The sequence below is a fragment of the Myotis yumanensis genome, unplaced genomic scaffold (assembly GCF_028538775.1).
Source record: "Myotis yumanensis isolate MYYU_CA2020_CCGP unplaced genomic scaffold, mMyoYum1.0.hap1 SCAF_23, whole genome shotgun sequence".
Lineage (NCBI taxonomy): Eukaryota > Metazoa > Chordata > Mammalia > Chiroptera > Vespertilionidae > Myotis > Myotis yumanensis.
This window is the reverse complement of record NW_027223774.1, coordinates 10,335,188-10,351,361: the sequence shown is the minus strand read 5'-3', so window position 1 is coordinate 10,351,361 and position 16,174 is coordinate 10,335,188. Positions and strand designations below refer to the sequence as shown.

General features: G+C 49.3%; 1 protein-coding gene across 1 annotated transcript; it reads left to right on the top strand.

Annotated features, from left to right (window-relative positions):
- Positions 1 to 4,984: 4,984 nt before the first annotated feature.
- On the top strand, positions 4,985 to 15,867 carry ELSPBP1 (epididymal sperm binding protein 1). Its single transcript, XM_070402346.1, has 6 exons — positions 4,985 to 5,058; positions 7,158 to 7,161; positions 9,186 to 9,315; positions 9,745 to 9,891; positions 12,309 to 12,467; positions 15,710 to 15,867. The coding sequence occupies exons 1-6, from the start codon at positions 4,985 to 4,987 to the stop codon at positions 15,865 to 15,867; spliced, it is 672 nt and encodes a 223-aa protein (XP_070258447.1).
- Positions 15,868 to 16,174: the final 307 nt, after the last annotated feature.

The window sequence follows — 16,174 nt, the reverse complement described above, 5'->3', positions numbered from 1 at the left end:
TTTTTTAATATATATTTTTATTGATTTTTTACAGAGAGGAAAGGAGAGAGATAGAGAGTCAGAAACATCGATGAGAGACAAACATCGATCAGCTGCCTCCTGCACATCTCTTACTGGGGATGTGCCTGCAACCCAGGTACATGCCCTTGACCGGAATCGAACCCGGGACCCCTCAGTCCGCAGGCCGACGCTCCATCCACTGAGCCAAACCGGCTTCGGCTGCTCTCTTTCTTTTTAAATATATTTTTATTGATTTCAGAGAGGAAGGGAGAGGGAGAGAGAGAGAGAAACATCCATGATGAGAGAGAATCACTGATCGGCTGCCTCCTGCAAGCCCCCCCACTGGGGACCAAGCCCATAACCAGGGCCTATCCCCTTGATCGGGAATTGAACCAGCGACCTCTTGGTTCCTGGGTCGACGCTCAACCGCTGAGCCACACCCGGCTGGGCAGGTGTCATTTATTTCAGTAACATGTGTTGGTGAATCATGGTATCCAACATCGGACCGTTTCAACATGCAATCGACACAGAAAATGATGGAGATGTTTACCTTCTTTTTTCACACTCGATCTTCAGAACCCAATGTGTGTCTTACTCCTGTTTTATGCAAATGGTAGCTAGAGCTCATGTCTTAGGGCCCAGAGAGCCCGGAGGCTGGCCGCCCTCACGGGGGGGGGGGGGGGGGGGGGGGGGGAGGGGGGGGCGGGGGGGGAGGGACAGGGGCCTCGGGAGCTCTGGGAAGGAAGCGCTGAGAAGATGGGAAGGCGGCCTGGGGGCAGACTGGGTCCTTTCTCTGCTAAGACATCTGAAGGAGCGGGAGTCTGCCTGCGTCCTAAGTTTTGGGGAAAGAGATGGAAGAAAAAGGAACGAGGCTGGACACATTGCCTGTGAGCATCTTCGTGGTTCTGAGTCTTTGCACCCACCCTCTGAGGCAGCAGCCTTTCTTATCTCACGGCACAGACACTGTTACTAAAATTCTGCGGCACACCAAAAAAAAATATTATTTTTTTTTTTTTTGCCGACCTGACCAAATAAATAGGTATTCTGACTCATTTACCCTGATCTGCTACTGTTGTGTTGGCTGTTGTCATTTTTTAAAAATATATTTTTAAATATATTTTATTGATTTTTTACAGAGAGGAAGGGATAGAGAGTTAGAAACATCAATGAGAGAAACAACATCCATCAGCTGCCTCCTGCACACCTCCTACTGGGGATATGCCCACAGCCAAGGTACATGCCCTTGACTGGAATCGAACCTGGGACCCTTCAGTCCCCAGGCCTACGCTCTATCCACTGAGTCAAACCGGTTAGGGCTAAAATATATTTTTATTATTGATTTCAGAGAGGAAAGGGGCGGGAGAGAGAGATAGAAGCTTCAATGATGGGAGAGAATCATTGATGGGCTGCCTCCCGCACGCCTCCTACTGGGGATGGAGCCCGCAACCCGGGCATGTGTCCTGATCAGGAATCAAACCGTGACCTCCTGGTTCATAGGTCGACGCTCAACCCCTGAGCCACGCCGGCCGGGCAGGACTCAGCATTTCGGAGACACACTCTCTCCAGTGACCTTACGCCCATGGGCGCCTGTGCCTCGCACAGTGGCTTCCATAGTCGGATTGTTATGTCCACGTAACAGATTGGACACCGGAGGTCAGAGAGCTGAGGGGGCCTTCCCAGGGCCGCCCAGGGGCTGAGGCTAATGAGCCCACTGAGGCGCAGCTCTGAATTGTTGGTGAGGCAGGCACGGAGGCATGAAACTAGGAGGCCAAGGGCGTGAGCAAGGGCCACACCGTGCCTCTCTCCTGCCCATCAGCAGCCCTGAGCATCCCCCTCGCACGCCCTCTGCCGTCTGCACAGGACTTTTCAGCATCGACTGCACTTAACAGCGGTTCTCAACCTGTGGGTCGCGACCCCTTTGGGGGTCGAAGGACGCTTTCACAGGGGTCGCCTAAGACCATCGGAAAACGCATGTATAATCACATACTGTTTTTGTGATGAATCACTATGCTTTAATTATGTTCCATTTGTAACAATGAAATCGGGGGTCACCACAACATGAGGAACTGCATTAAAGGGTCTCGGCGTTAGGAAGGTTGAGAACCACTGGCTTAGAATAAGGCCTTGAGGTGGGGCTTTATGCTCCCACATTTGACGATCGGGAGAGGCACCCCGGTCTGACTGTGGTTTGACTCCAGAGCCGCAGCACCCCTCTCTCTGAGCGCCCGGCAACCGGTGGCCCGATGCCAGCCCCGACGCCCCCACGGCCTGGGACAGAGGGTCATCCAAGCGTTTGAACATCCTCAGCCCTAAGGGGAATGTTCCAGACGTGGGTGTCTGGCTATTAAGGCTCCTTTTACGGTTCAGCCACTGTCTTGAACTGCCTGCAGAATATTTTCTGTTAATATCCACATCGTGATCCAAGCGGACTCATTACCGTCCCAGAACGTCAGTCCATATCAACTCCTCGCGTCTGCACAAAATCCTTTACAGCGCAAAGAAGCGAGCCATGCAGATGGCACGCGTGGTCTGGAGGGGGGCGGGGGGAAGGAGGCATGCATTGCAGGGCAGAGAGAAGCGCAGGTGCAAAAGCCCTGAGGCTCAGCCAGCTCAGCTGGTGCAGGAAACAGTGAAAAGGTTAGTGCAGCTGGGGCAGATCCAGGGAAGGGAACGTGAGGGCCGTGGTGTGGACTGTGGATTCTGTTGTAAACCTGATGGGGAGATTTGGATGAATGATGCCGCCTCCCCCACTGTATCCCTCCCGTGGTTTCCAGCTGCGTTGAGAATATAAAGAAGGCTCTGCAGGGTCCGGCCCCACCCTCCTCGCCAGGCACCTCTCTAGCCTCTCTGCTCCCAGCCCCAGACACAGCAGTTCGACTTGTTCCTTGAACACAGCTAGCTCTTTCCCATGCCAATCTCTGCCCGGATGAGCCCTCGCCCCCTCTATACACCCCAGCTCCCCCCATATCTACCTCCTATTTCTCTTCCTCCAGGTCTCCGTTTACACATCGTCCCGATCAAAAAGTAACTTTGTGCCGTTATTTCTTATCGCCGCCCGTGTTCTCAGTCTTCATGGCAGAGATCACAGCTAGGAGTTATACGTTTGTCTCTGGTTCACTCACTTCCTGTCCGTGACCTTCGTAGACAGCCCAGTGAAGGCAGGGACCATGCCCGGTTCACACGCTGCTCTACACTCACCCTCGAGCCCTGCACCCCACGCAGTGGAAACGCTCAATAAACATCTGTGTCTGATTGAGACCATGAGGACACGCACCAAGAGAGAGACCCTACCCGCAGCGTGGAGGAGTGGACAGGGCAGAGACTGGAGCCAGGGGGATCAGGCGGGGAACGTGACAACAGCTTAGGGAGAGATGGTAAAAGCCTGACGTTGTCAGTAGCAGCAGAGGCAGGGAGGGCGGAATGGATGCCAGAGCTGTTCAGAAAGTAGAAGCAGCTGGGTTTGGTGACTGATAGGGCACAGGGAGGGGACAAGAGAACAAAGCCTTACTTTTGGGGTGATAGCTTGAGAGACTAGGAAAAGCATTGTCTTAGCCTTTTCCAGCTGCTGTAGCAGAAATATGGTAGACCAGATGGCTTATAAACAACAGATAATTATTTCTCCTGGTTCTGAGGCTGGGAAGTCCAAGGTCATGGCCCTGCAGATTCGACGTCTGGCGAGAAGTCACTATCTCTTTATTGTCCTCACAAGCGAAGAGGGCGCTCTTTGGGCTCTTTCCTAAGGGCACTAATCCTATGCAGGAGGGCCTCACCCTCATAGCCTAATCATCTCCCAAAAGCTCTACTTCCTAATACCATCATCTTGGGGGTTAGGATGTCAACATATGATTTTTGGGGAGACACAAACACTTAATAGCAAACATAGTGCAACGAAATTAAGTAAAGGGGGAGGGGTGCCAACCAGTGTGGCTCAGTGGTTGAGTTTTGACCTTTGAACCAGGAGGTCATGGTTTGATTCCCGGTCAGGGCACATGCCCGGGTTGCAGGCTCGATCCCCAGTGTGGGGCGTGCAGGAGGCAGCCAGTCAATGATTCTCTCTCATCATTGATGTTTCTCTCTCTCTCTCCCTCCTTCTCCCTTCCTCTCTGAAAGCAATAAAAATATTTTTTTTAAATAAATGAAGTAAAACGGGGAGAATAAGATATTTGAGGCTACACATCAAATGCCAGATGTCGGACTTTGAGGTGCTTGATCCAGAGGGACATGTCCAAGAGGCAGTTAAAAAGGCAATTCTGGCCCTCACCAGTTTGGCTTAGTGGATAGAGCATTGGCCTTTGGACTCGGGAGTCCCGGGTTCAATTCCGGTCAGGGGCATGTACCTTGGTTGTGGGTACATTCCCAGGGAGGGTGTGCAGGAGGCAGCTGGTCAATGTTTGTCTCTCATCGATGTTTCTGGTTCTCTATCCCTTTTTCTTCCTCTCCGTGAAAAATCAATAAAATGTTTTTAAAAAAAAAAAAAAAAGACGATTCTTCTGCAGAATTTTAGTGATCAGTTTATGGCTGGACGTGTCTGTTCTGAACAATGATACCATTGGGCTGACATTCATAATGTGCTTAGCACACAGTAGGTCCCACGCCAAGCCTAGAGGCAGCATCAAACAGTGGCCAGGAGCCCAGTGTCCAGAGTTAGATTGTCAGGGCTCAGTTACCAGCCCACCACTGACAACGTGCGTGGTCTTCAGCAAGGCTGCTTACGCTTTCTGTGCCTCAGTTTCCCCATCTATGCAATGGGGGTAATAATACAATCCAGGGCCTTGGGCTATTATCAGGAGTTTAATGCATTTAGAGTCCTGTGCCTGGAGCTCAGTGAGTATTACCTGTTCTGTTCTAGGATCCCAGTGAGTCATCATGGTAGATGGGATGGCAGGCAGGACATCAAACTTGGGTGTGGGTGGAAGAGGAAAGGGACCCACAGGTGCCCAATTATTTTTTCTTCCGTCAATCCAGCAAGAAGAGGCTGGCCGAGATGAACCGATGGTCCACTTACCTGTTGGGATGGACCACCTTCCTCCTCTACTCCTACGAGACAAATGGAGGTGAGTGTCCCGGGACATGACGGGGAGGATTTGGAAACTGGAAAGGATGAACGGGCAGCAGTAACGACTCCTGAATCCAAGAAGGCTTGGTAGGAACCTCAGGCAGACCTGGGGCTTGGACCCGTCTGCGCTGTGTGACCTCGATCAAGCAAGGCAACCTCTCTGAGGTCACTTCTCAACTTGTTGAAGAGGAGCAGTGGCGTTTACTTCATGGGGCTATTTTGAAAACTAAATAGAAAGGAAGAAAGAAAAAGAAAACTAAATAGAATAGACACAAGCATCGTTCAAGATGCTCAGTATTTGGTAGGGGGAATGCAATGGAATGCAAATGCAATGTTCATTTAAAAGGGGGGCTCTAGCCCTGGCTGGTGTGGCTCAGTTGGTTGGAGCATCGTCCCCTTGAGTGTGGCTCTTCCACAAAATACCACGTGGGGGCGCGCATGTACAGTGAGATTGAAACTTCGTGGCCCATGCCCAGAAGTCGGGATTTTGTGGAAGAGCCACACTCAAGGGACCAAAAAGCCGCATGTGGCTCGCGAGCCGCAGTTTGCCGACCACTGTCCTAGTTCATAGCTCGAAGCTCAACCCCTGAGCCACACCAGCCGGGTCCATGAAGTTCTTTTTCAATGACCACATTCTATATTCCAGAGATTCCTAACGTGGGGCCACTAGGCAAGCACTCGTGTCCATAAGAGCCTGGATTTGTATTTTAAAAGTATGTATTTATTGCCGAACTGGTTTGGCTCAGTGGATAGAGCGTTGGCCTGCGGACTGAGGGGTCCCGGGTTCGGTTCCGGTCAAGGGCATGTACCTTGGTTTCGGGCACATCCCCAGTGGGGGGCGTGCAGGAGGCAGCTGATCAATCTCTCTCATCAATGTTTCTAACTTTCTATCCCTCTCCCTTCTTCTCTGTAAAAAATCAATAAAATATATATTTTTAAAAAGTATGTATTTATCAGGGTAGTCAGAACAGCTATTGTAACAAACTCCAAAGCATCAGAAGCTTCAACCAAGAACATTTTACTTCTTGCTCCTATGAAATCCAATGAGGGTGCATCTAGTTGGCAGGGATCCAGCTTCTTTTATCTTGAGGTTCCACCATCCTCAAGGACTTCAGAATGCTCTGTGGATTCTTTGCTGATAGACAAAGACCAAGAGAGTCTAGAAGACTTTGGAGGAAAGCCTATGTTTGGCCAGGCCAGGAAGTAACATCTGTCACTTCTTCCCATTTCCACCAGCCAGAACTCACATGATGCTTAGCTGCAAGGGAGTCTGGGCAGTGTCGTTCAGCAGTGCATTTGGGAGGAAAATGAAGCTGGTTTTGGTGGACACACTGCCGTCTCTACCAGAAGGGCATACGAAGCTTTTCCTAGAGAGGAGGTCTGGTTTCTTAAAACAACAGAGAAGTCCCCAAAAGATTAAGAACCCAATTTATTCACATAGGGAGCAATGCGCTTGATTAAATGTCAGCCTTTCCACTTATGGGTCTCATTCTGGTCAGCCATGCCTTCCTGAGCCCACACCCACATTCCGGTGCTGAAACTCAGTACCCCTTATCCCCCTCCACATGTATTCATAAACTCATTTATTCTGTACATACTTGTTGAGTGATTTCTAAGTGCCGGTCACAATACTACGGGCCAGACACACAGCAATAAATAAAAGCCAGGCCTTGCCCTCGTCAGTTTGGCTCAGTGGATAGAGCATTGGCCTGTGGACTGAAGGGTCCCGGGTTTGATTCCGGTCAAGGGCACATGCCAGGGGTTTCAAGCTCAATCTCCAGTAGGAGGTGTGCAGGAGGCAGCCAATCAATGATTCTCTCTCATCATTGTTGTTTCTATCTCTCTCTCCCTCTCCTTTCCTCTCTGAAATCAATAAAAATATATTTTTTTAAAAGGCCAGGCCTTATATTCAGAGAGCTCACAGTGAATAGGAGTGATAAATACAAAAGCAAATCATTATATTCTTTTAAAAATTGGTGAGTACATTTTCAGAGATCGGCTCAGAGTACTATAAGGGCAAGGAAAGCCCTAGCCGGTTTGGCTCACTGGATAGAGCGTCGGCCTGGGGACTGAAGGGTCCCAGGTTCGATTCCGGTCAAAGGCATGTACCTTGGTTTCGGGCACATCCCCAGTAGGGGGTGTGCAGGAGGCAGCTGATCGATGCTTCTCTCTCATCGATGTTTCTAACTCTCTGTCCCTCTCCCTTCCTCTCTGTGAAAAATCAATAAAATATAGAGAGAGAGTGAGGAAGAGTATTAATCCAGACTGGACCAAGTCTTCATGGGGGAAGAGCAGGGGATAAAGCTAGGAAGAGAAGAAAGCCACTCAGGGCAGGATAGAGACCATGAGCAAAGCCCCCAAAGGCAAGCAAGAGCGTGGAGTAAGGTCAAGGCAATGTTCATCAGGACGAGAGAACAGAGAGGTCAGCGGGGCCTGGATTATGGAGGATTTTAACCCGGTTAAGAAGATTAGACCATCTGCCGGACTACTTTGCAGATGGCTAATAGGGTCTGTTACGTGTTGATTCTTACTCACAGCTCCCAAGGATAGCCTTAATGCTGTGTACCTGCCTGCCTCCCCCTCACCACCAGCACCCCATTGACCCAGTGCTGCCCATCATTGAGGAAACTCACTGATGACCATGACAATGACAGTGATGATGACGATAGCTGACATTTGTTGAGCCGCTGCCACGCTCCAGGCACCCTGCTAAGTACTTTCTAAATCTTAGCTCTTTAAACTTGGCAAAAAAAAAAAAACAAGACCAAACAGTTCTGAGACCCAGAGGTAGGAAATGCAATATTGCTGAGGAACCTTAGTTGTACCCACCCATGGGGGAGGCTCAAAGATGGAGTTCTACCTTTTCCGTTCTGCCCCCAAAACATCCTTATCCCTGTCATGGTCATTGCCAGGTTCTCCAGGGGGAGGGTCTGATCCGGAACAAGAGGGGGCTACTAGGTTGAAGATAGGGGCTTGTGTCTTGTCCGCCTGTATGAGTAACAGACCAACTGTTATAACAAACAGCTCCCGCATGTCAGTGGCTGAACCAAGTAGGGGTTCAAGTCGAACACATCTGATTCAGAGACACCGGGTCCTTCTGCTGTGTGACCCCACCATCCTGGGGGGCGGGGGTAGTCAGCGTTCTCTACCAGCGCCTCTTTATCCAAGTTTCTCAGCCTTGGCCCTACTGACATTGTGGGGGATGGCTCTTTGCTCTGGAGGGCTGTCCTGTGCCTGGTGAGATATTTAGCAACATCCCTGGTCTCTACCCAGTAGTTTCAGCAGCACCCCTGCCAGTCCCCCCCTTCCCAGTTGTAACCACCGAAAATGGCTGCAAACATTGTCTCACGTCCGCTGGGGAGGTCATCATCGCCTTTCTTCTGTCAGCTGGCAGACAGAGGAAGACGGGAGCTTGAAGACTTGCTTGGGATGTTATTTTTTTTGGGGGGGGGGGGGGGGTTGAGCCAGAAAATGAACACCATTTCTGCCCAGATTCTATGAGTCATCGTGTATGAGTGTGTGTGTGTGTGTGTGTGTGTGTGTGTGTGTGTGTGTTAATCCTCACCTAAGGATATTTTTTTAATATATTTTATTGGTTTTTCACAGAGAGGACGGGAGAGGGATAGAGAGTTAGAAACATTGATGAGAGAGAAACATCGATCAGCTGCCTCCTGCACGCCCCCCACTGGGGATGTGCCCGCAACCCAGGTACATGCCCTTGACCAGAATCGAACCTGGGACCCTTCAGTCCGCAGGCTGACGCTTTATCCACTGAGCCAAACCGGTCAGGGCACCTAAGGATATTTTTTCCATTGCTTTCAGAGATAGTGGAAGGGAAGGAGAGAGAGAGATGAGAGACACATATAGATTGACTGGTTGCCTCCCACATGCGTCCCACAAGGGGTGCAAGGAGTGAACCAGCAACCCAGGTATATACCCTTGATCAGGAACTGAACTGTGATCTCCCGGTTCATAGGTCAACGCTCAACCACTGAGCCACGCCAGTCGGGCAATATATAAATATATATATTTAAAAAAGAACTAGTTGTTTACATGTGCATATGGTTTAACTTTTCCAAGAAAACAAGACATCCCCTCCTGTTTTGTCTTCTGTTCTTCAGATGGCCAGGCTCCATGTGTCTTTCCCTTCATCTACAAGGGGTCTGTTTACTTCTCTTGCACCAAGAAAGGTAGCCTTTCACCTTGGTGTGCAACCAAAGCGGTATATGACAGACACTGGAAGCCATGCTTGATGGAAGGTGAGTGGAGCCACACTGTCCCATCAGCGGGTTTCTGTAAACCATGGGCTACAAAAGAGACAGTGTGCGTGTACGCATTTTTTGCAGAAGGGTTATCATAGACATGTGTGCATGGAAAATGCTCTGGGAAACTAAACAGGAGTGTTAATGGTGGGTGATAATGTTCACCAAGATAGTGCTCTCTCAATGGACGGACTGTAACCAGTAGACCATTGTATTCTTTGTCTCTTTCTTAATTTTCTAAATTAATAAGAAAAAGAAAGAAAGATTCCGTTTATGTTCTTTTTGCTAAGCCTCACCCAAGGGTATTTTTTCTATTGGTTTCTAGAGTGTGGAGGGGAGGGATTGGGGCGGGGGTGGGGGAGAGCGAGAAACATTGATGTGTCTTTCTCACATCGATTGGTTGCCTCCTGCATGCTTCCCATACAGATTACCCACGATGTATCTTCCCCTTCATCTATCGGGGAAAGTCCTACAGCAACTGCATCACGGAAGGCAGCTTCTTTGGAAAGCTGTGGTGCTCAGTCACCTCCAATTATGATGAGATGAAGCAGTGGAAATACTGTGCAATCAATGGTGAGGCACTGGAGCCAGGATGGGGTGCGTGGTGGAGAGGAGAGAGGAAGTCATTGGTCCTCATGACGGGATGGTGGCAAGGTGGAGAGCTGAGCACTAGTCTAGGAGCCAAGGGTCTTCTTTTTTTTAATATATATATGTTTTATTTATTTCAGAGAAGAAGGGAGATGGAGAGAGATAGAAACATCAATGATGAGAGAGAATCATTGATTGGCTGCCTCCTGCATGCCCCACACTGGGGATCGAGCCCGCAACCCAGGCATGTGCCCTGACCGGGCATCGAACCCTGACCTCCTGGTGCATAGGTCGATGCTCAACCACTGAGCCACACTGGCCAGACACCAAGCGTCTTCTCAGAGAGTACACAGTGACCAGCACAAGGACTCATCAGACAGGAGCTGGTGAGAAGGAAAGTGGTTTATTCAAGAGCCAGCAACCTGAGAAGATGGAGGACTCTCCTCCCAAGGACCATCCCAACCTCTCAGTGCAGACAGAGGTTTTTACAAGAGAGAGAGGGGGGAAACAGAGCAAAGAGATCCAGGGGCGGGGTGGAGAGTTGTCTGTGGAGGGGACTAAGTTCTCACCAGCACAGTCTATCCTCGTTCGGTCCTTGAAACTGATCGAGTGAAACCCTTCTGGGTTTTTGTCATCCTAGTTTTATGTCATCCTGGTTTTACAGTTGAAGGTCAACAAATTTCCCAGCACTTGGATGACGGAAGGTCAGAGTCTGTTATCTTTTAAAGTTAGGTCCTGAGATTCTTATACCGACACGCTGATTATCTACAACTACATATTAGTCAGAGCCAGCATTTACAGAACAATGTCAAAAGAATGGGGTGGTGGGTTGCAGAGGTTAGAATTTGCTTAAATCACCAAACAGATGCCCGAGAATAGGTCCTGGAAGAAAAGGTACTCTTTAGCTCTGGCTTCCTCCGCTACATCGGGAAAGTTATCAAATCTCTTGGTCAGTTTGTTGCCTTCAAAATGAGGACACTAAGGCTGAATTCAAGGTTTTTTTTTAAAGATTAGAGTTCATTTTTATAAAGGATCTGCCACTGTGTTTTAAACATACCACATGCCGCAGAAATAGGAGTTTTCCACCTTGCCTATCATCTGAAAAATGGGCTTTGAAGTCAGACCTGAGTGAGACTCCTGCTGTTACCACTTACCAGCTGTGTGATCTTGGGCACATTAAATAATACAAATAATAATAATGGTCATAATATAGTGAACCTTTTAGCATTTGAAGGGCAATAGTAAGCATTTGCCGTGTGCCTGGCATTGTTCTAAGAACTTCACATGCAAGAACTCATTTATATGCCACAACAACCCCTATGAGGTTAAAAACTATATATATGACCAGTAGCCCCATTTTTTAAATATATTGTATTGATTTTTTACAGAGAGGAAGGGAGAGGGATAGAGAGAGAGAAACATCGGTCAGTTGCCTCCTGCACACCCCCTACTGGGGATGTGCCAGCAACCAAAGTACATGCCCTTGACTGGAATCAAACCTGGGACCTTTCAGTCCGCAGGCCGACGCTCTATCCACTGAGCCAAACCAGTTTTGGCAGAAATTGTTCTCTTAATCACTTAATCCCTCTTCCTTTCCCTCTCCCTCTACCTCTCCCTCTTCCTCTTCGTCTAGATCTACCTCTCCTTCTCCTCCTCTCTCTTTCCCTCTGCCTCTAAACCCAGGCCAGGCCCCTTGGTGTAATTCTGATTCCTCATAAAACCCACCAAAGCAGCCTTTTAATTAGGCGATGCTGAGTTTATTGCATAATGTAAGGGAGAACACCACCTTGACAGTGTCTTAATAGCATCTTGGAGGGAGAAGAGCAAAGTCAGGATGTTAGTTAGGTTTTGGGGGTCTTTCAATGTGGGGATGTGATGAGGATTGGGTGTGGGTAATAATATCGTTTAGAACTGGTGGTCACGACAAGGTGACATTTCTGAGAAGGATTCAAAGTATCTTAAAGAGTAAATCATCTTTTAAACCTTTTAAAATTTATTTTTCAATTACAGTTGAAGGGTAAATAGTCCTTTTGACATAATTTATTGGAAAGTTGAAAAGTCTGATGTTTATTTAAATGGTTTTTCAGGAAATTCTCGGAAGTTACAATATTTGCAACTTTGATCTTCCCGGGCAAGAATTTCTTAGAATAGTAGAGTCCTGTTGATGAAGCCCATGGAACAAGAAAGCCCAGTTCATGTAGACAGTAAACTGTGTGGGTGTCAATGGTTTTGGGTTCTCACTTATCTGTAAAGCAGAAATAATAGCATCATGAGAAGTTGCTTGGGAGTGTCCAATATTATATTACCTTTCATGAGCCAAAGCAAGGCCCATCGTTGGTGTGTGATGAATGGAAGTCCTTTTCGTCTTCTTGACCCCCTAACCTTTGTACGGTCATTTTCAGAGTTTGGAGGGAATTCCCTCAGCAAGTCCTGCATCTTCCCCTCCATCTACAGAAACTCTGTGATCTCTGAATGCATTGAGAACGAAGACAACAAGCTCTGGTGTCCAACCACAGAGAACATGGACAAGGATGGACTGTGGAGTTTCTGTGCCGACATCAGTAATCTGGGAGTGGGGATCGGGTGGGCGTGGGACACCCCCTCATTTGTTTACTCAGCAAATGCTACTCCAGCCCTACTGTGAGCCAGACACTGTGTGAGGCTCAGGGGATACGGTGACGAATGAGGCAGAGTCCTGTTCTCATTGGTTTGATGAACAAGTAGCATAAATACGATTTTAAAGGGGTTTTTGTTTGTCTTGTTTTGCTTTGTTAATCCTCACCCAAGGATATTTTTTCCGTTGATTTTTTTTTTTTAGAGCAAGTGGAAGGGAGGGAGAGAGTGGGGGGAGAGAGAGAAACATTGATGTGAGAGACACATCAATAGGTTGCCTCCTACATGCGCCCCGGCCAGGGCCAAATATTGCACCTACAGCCCAGGTACGTGCCCTTGACCAGGAATTGAACCTGAGACCCTTCGGTGCATGGGGCAAAACTCTACTCATTGAGCAACACTGGCCAGGGCAATATTTAAGGGGTTTTTGTTTTGTTTTGTTTTGTTTTTTTTAAATATATTTTATTCATTTTTTACAGAGAAGAAGGGAGAGGGATAGAGAGTTAGAAACATCAATGAGAGAGAAACATCGACCAGCTGCCTTCTGCACACTCCCTACTGGGGATGTGCCCGCAACCAAGGTACATGCTCTTGACCGGAATCGAACCTGGGATCTTTCAGTCCACAGGCCGACGCTCTATCCACTGAGCCAAACCGGTTAGGGCGGGATTTTTTTTAATCCTATATAAAAAACCTAACATGCTAACTGTCCGGCTGACCAGTTGGCCATTCAACCAATCAAAGTGTAATATGCTAATAATATGCTAAGGTCACTCAACCGCTTGCTATGACGTGAATTGACCACCAGGGGGCAGACGCTCCAACCAGTAGGTTAGCTTGCTGCCAGGGTCCCTCTGATTGGGACTGAGCAAGACAAGCTGGACAGGCCCTGGAGCCCTCCCTGGCTGGCCAACCTCCCTTACCCGTCCCCAGCCCCGATCATGCACCAGTGGGGTCCCTCGGCCTGGCCTGTGTCCTCTCACAATCCAGGACCCCTCGGGGGATGTCAGAGAGCCAATTTCAGCCCGATCCCACAAGTCAGGCCGAGGGACCCCAATGGTGCACGAATTTGTGTTCCGGGCACCTAGTCTATTAACAAGAAAACTAGAAGGATAAGAAAGCCAGTTCAAAGGACAGATTTCTTCACTGAAATAATATAATCAGTGAAGAAAAGAATGCTGAGCAGAAACAAGATTGCTAAATTAGACATAAAATCCATTCACATCTAAAGGGCTATCAAACCTTTGGGGTTATCCTATCTACCAGATAGAAACTATTGACATCTCTATTGAACAAAAATTATTTGCAGCACATCAATCTTCTACAAGTTATAGAGTTGGGGCCTCCAATCCATAGCAGATAGTAAGTGAAACAAAGTTATATTTCCCTAGAGCAGTCGTCTGCAAACTCCTACCTATGGGCCAAATCTGGACGAACTCTTCTTTCTTTCTTTTTTAAATTGGTTTTTTTTTTTTTAGAGAGAGAGAGAGAGAGAGAAAGAGAGAGAAAGAGAGAAGGAGAGAGGGGAGGGGGAAGAGAGAGAAACGTCGATTTACTGTTTCACTTATTTATGCATTCATTGGTTGACTGTGTGTGCCCTGACCCGGGATTGAACCCACAACCTTGGTGTATCAATCGACGCTCTAACCACCTGACTAGCTTGGCCAGGGCTGGACAAATGCTTCTTTTCATACAGCCCCCAATCTAATGATAGTTTTTACATTTTTGTATATATATGTTTTTTAAAAAAAAAAAAAAAAGAAGAAGAAGAATCACATTTTGTGACAGGTGACAATGACATGAAATTCAAAATTCAGGGTCCACCTCAGTTGTTAGAGTGTCAGCCCATGCACCAGGGAGTCAGGGGTTCAATCCCCAGCCAAGAGCACATACCTGGGTTGCAAGTTCAATACACAATTCGGTTGAGGTGCATGCAGGAGGCAAGCAAGTGATGTGTCTCACCTCTCTCTCTCTCTCTCTCTCTCTCTCTCTTTCTCCCCCCTTTTCCCTCCCTTCCACTCTCTCTAAAACCTAATGGGAAAAATATTCTTGGGTGAGGATGAACAAAAACAGAACAAAATCCAGGGTCCATGTATGAAGTTTCATTGGCACACAGCCATGCCCAATATTTACAGACTAGAAGCCCAGCGCACGAAATCACGCGCAGCCTGACCCACCCGCTGTCTGGGCGGTACGGCGTCACGGCGTTAGGGCCACTTGCTTTTTATAACATAGATTGTCTGTGGCTGCCTTCCCGCCACAATGGCGGCGTGAAGATCCTGGCAAACACTGCGTGATGCTCAAAGCTGCAAACGTGGACCATCCGGCCCTTTTACAGAACGTTTGCTGGCGCTGAGCTAGAGAATCAGGTGACCCTTACGGGCTGACCTTGTCCACAGACACTGGTCTGGAGCGACAGGGAAAGGTCATGAGGCAATACGTTAACCCCTCTTTCAGGTTTTAGATCATTTTTGTTAATGGCCAATAACCGGTGCCCGGAAGGAGCTCCTTCATTAACACATTTTCTCCAAGAGACACGTGGCAGCCGCCTTGAGCTTGGGGAAGGAGCCAGCACCCCAGCGCTATGCGCGGGGCCATTGAAAACGGCGACATCGCCAACCAGAAGCACAAAAAGACAAAAGGGGAAGGACTGTGTGTGCCACGGGAGGGCCCTGCCTGCAGCAGGAGAGCGGGAGACGGCAGAGGGTGGCCTGTTGGCCTTGGGCTGGGGACGCGGGCCTGGGCGGCTCCTTTTTCACCGCTTGGTGTGTCCACCCAGGACTGCAGACCCACCGCCAGCATGGACTTAGGGGCCCCAAAGACATGTCAGCGAGCAGGCGAGTTCTCCCATCGGGGGTCTGTGAATAGAGAGGACCCACTGTCGCTTGTCCTCTGTGAGCCTCACGCCACTGCCTGGTTCTCCCAGTGACAAAACTCTGTCCCTCTCCCGCCACCTCTGACCCCCCTCCCCCCTGCTTTCCCCTTGCCCTCCCCCAGCTCCACCCCCACCTTCTCCAAGTCCTAAACTCATCTCGTTTCCCAAGAAAGAGAACTCCTCTGGCATTTAGGTTTAGGCCAGCGTTTCACCCCCTCCCACGGGAGCCCGCCGCGCCCACACCGCGTGCCTAAGCCTCCGCGGGTGCGTAAAGGCGCGGGGATAACCATTCTCTGGTCTCCTTCTTCTCCCAAGGGATCACCTCCTTGTTGCCCGGCTCCCCCTGCCACTTCCCCTTCATCTACAAAAACAAGAATTATTTCAACTGCACCCGGAAAGGGTCCAAGGAGAACCTCCTCTGGTGCGCAACCTCCTACGCCTACGACCAGGACCACACCTGGGTGTACTGCTGAGGCCCAGGTGAGAGGGCAGCGCGCGCAGGGGCCCAACTGGGGGCGTGGCTGATGTGAATGCGGGATCAGGGAGCACCCCGGGGGGGAGGGGGGGCACCGCTGATGTGAAGGTAGGATGTGTTCCTCCCAGTGTGTGATTTGCCCAGGTTCCCAGCCAGGCGAGCGGCCTTTCCCAGGGATGAGATGGAGTGTGTGGGGGCGGAGTAGGGGAGACAAGGGGGGCAACTTGCCAAATGGGAAGGCGGGGAGAAATCGGGGTGCCCATGGCCAGCAGGAGAGCAGGGGGAGGAGGTGGGGGAAGCTTCGC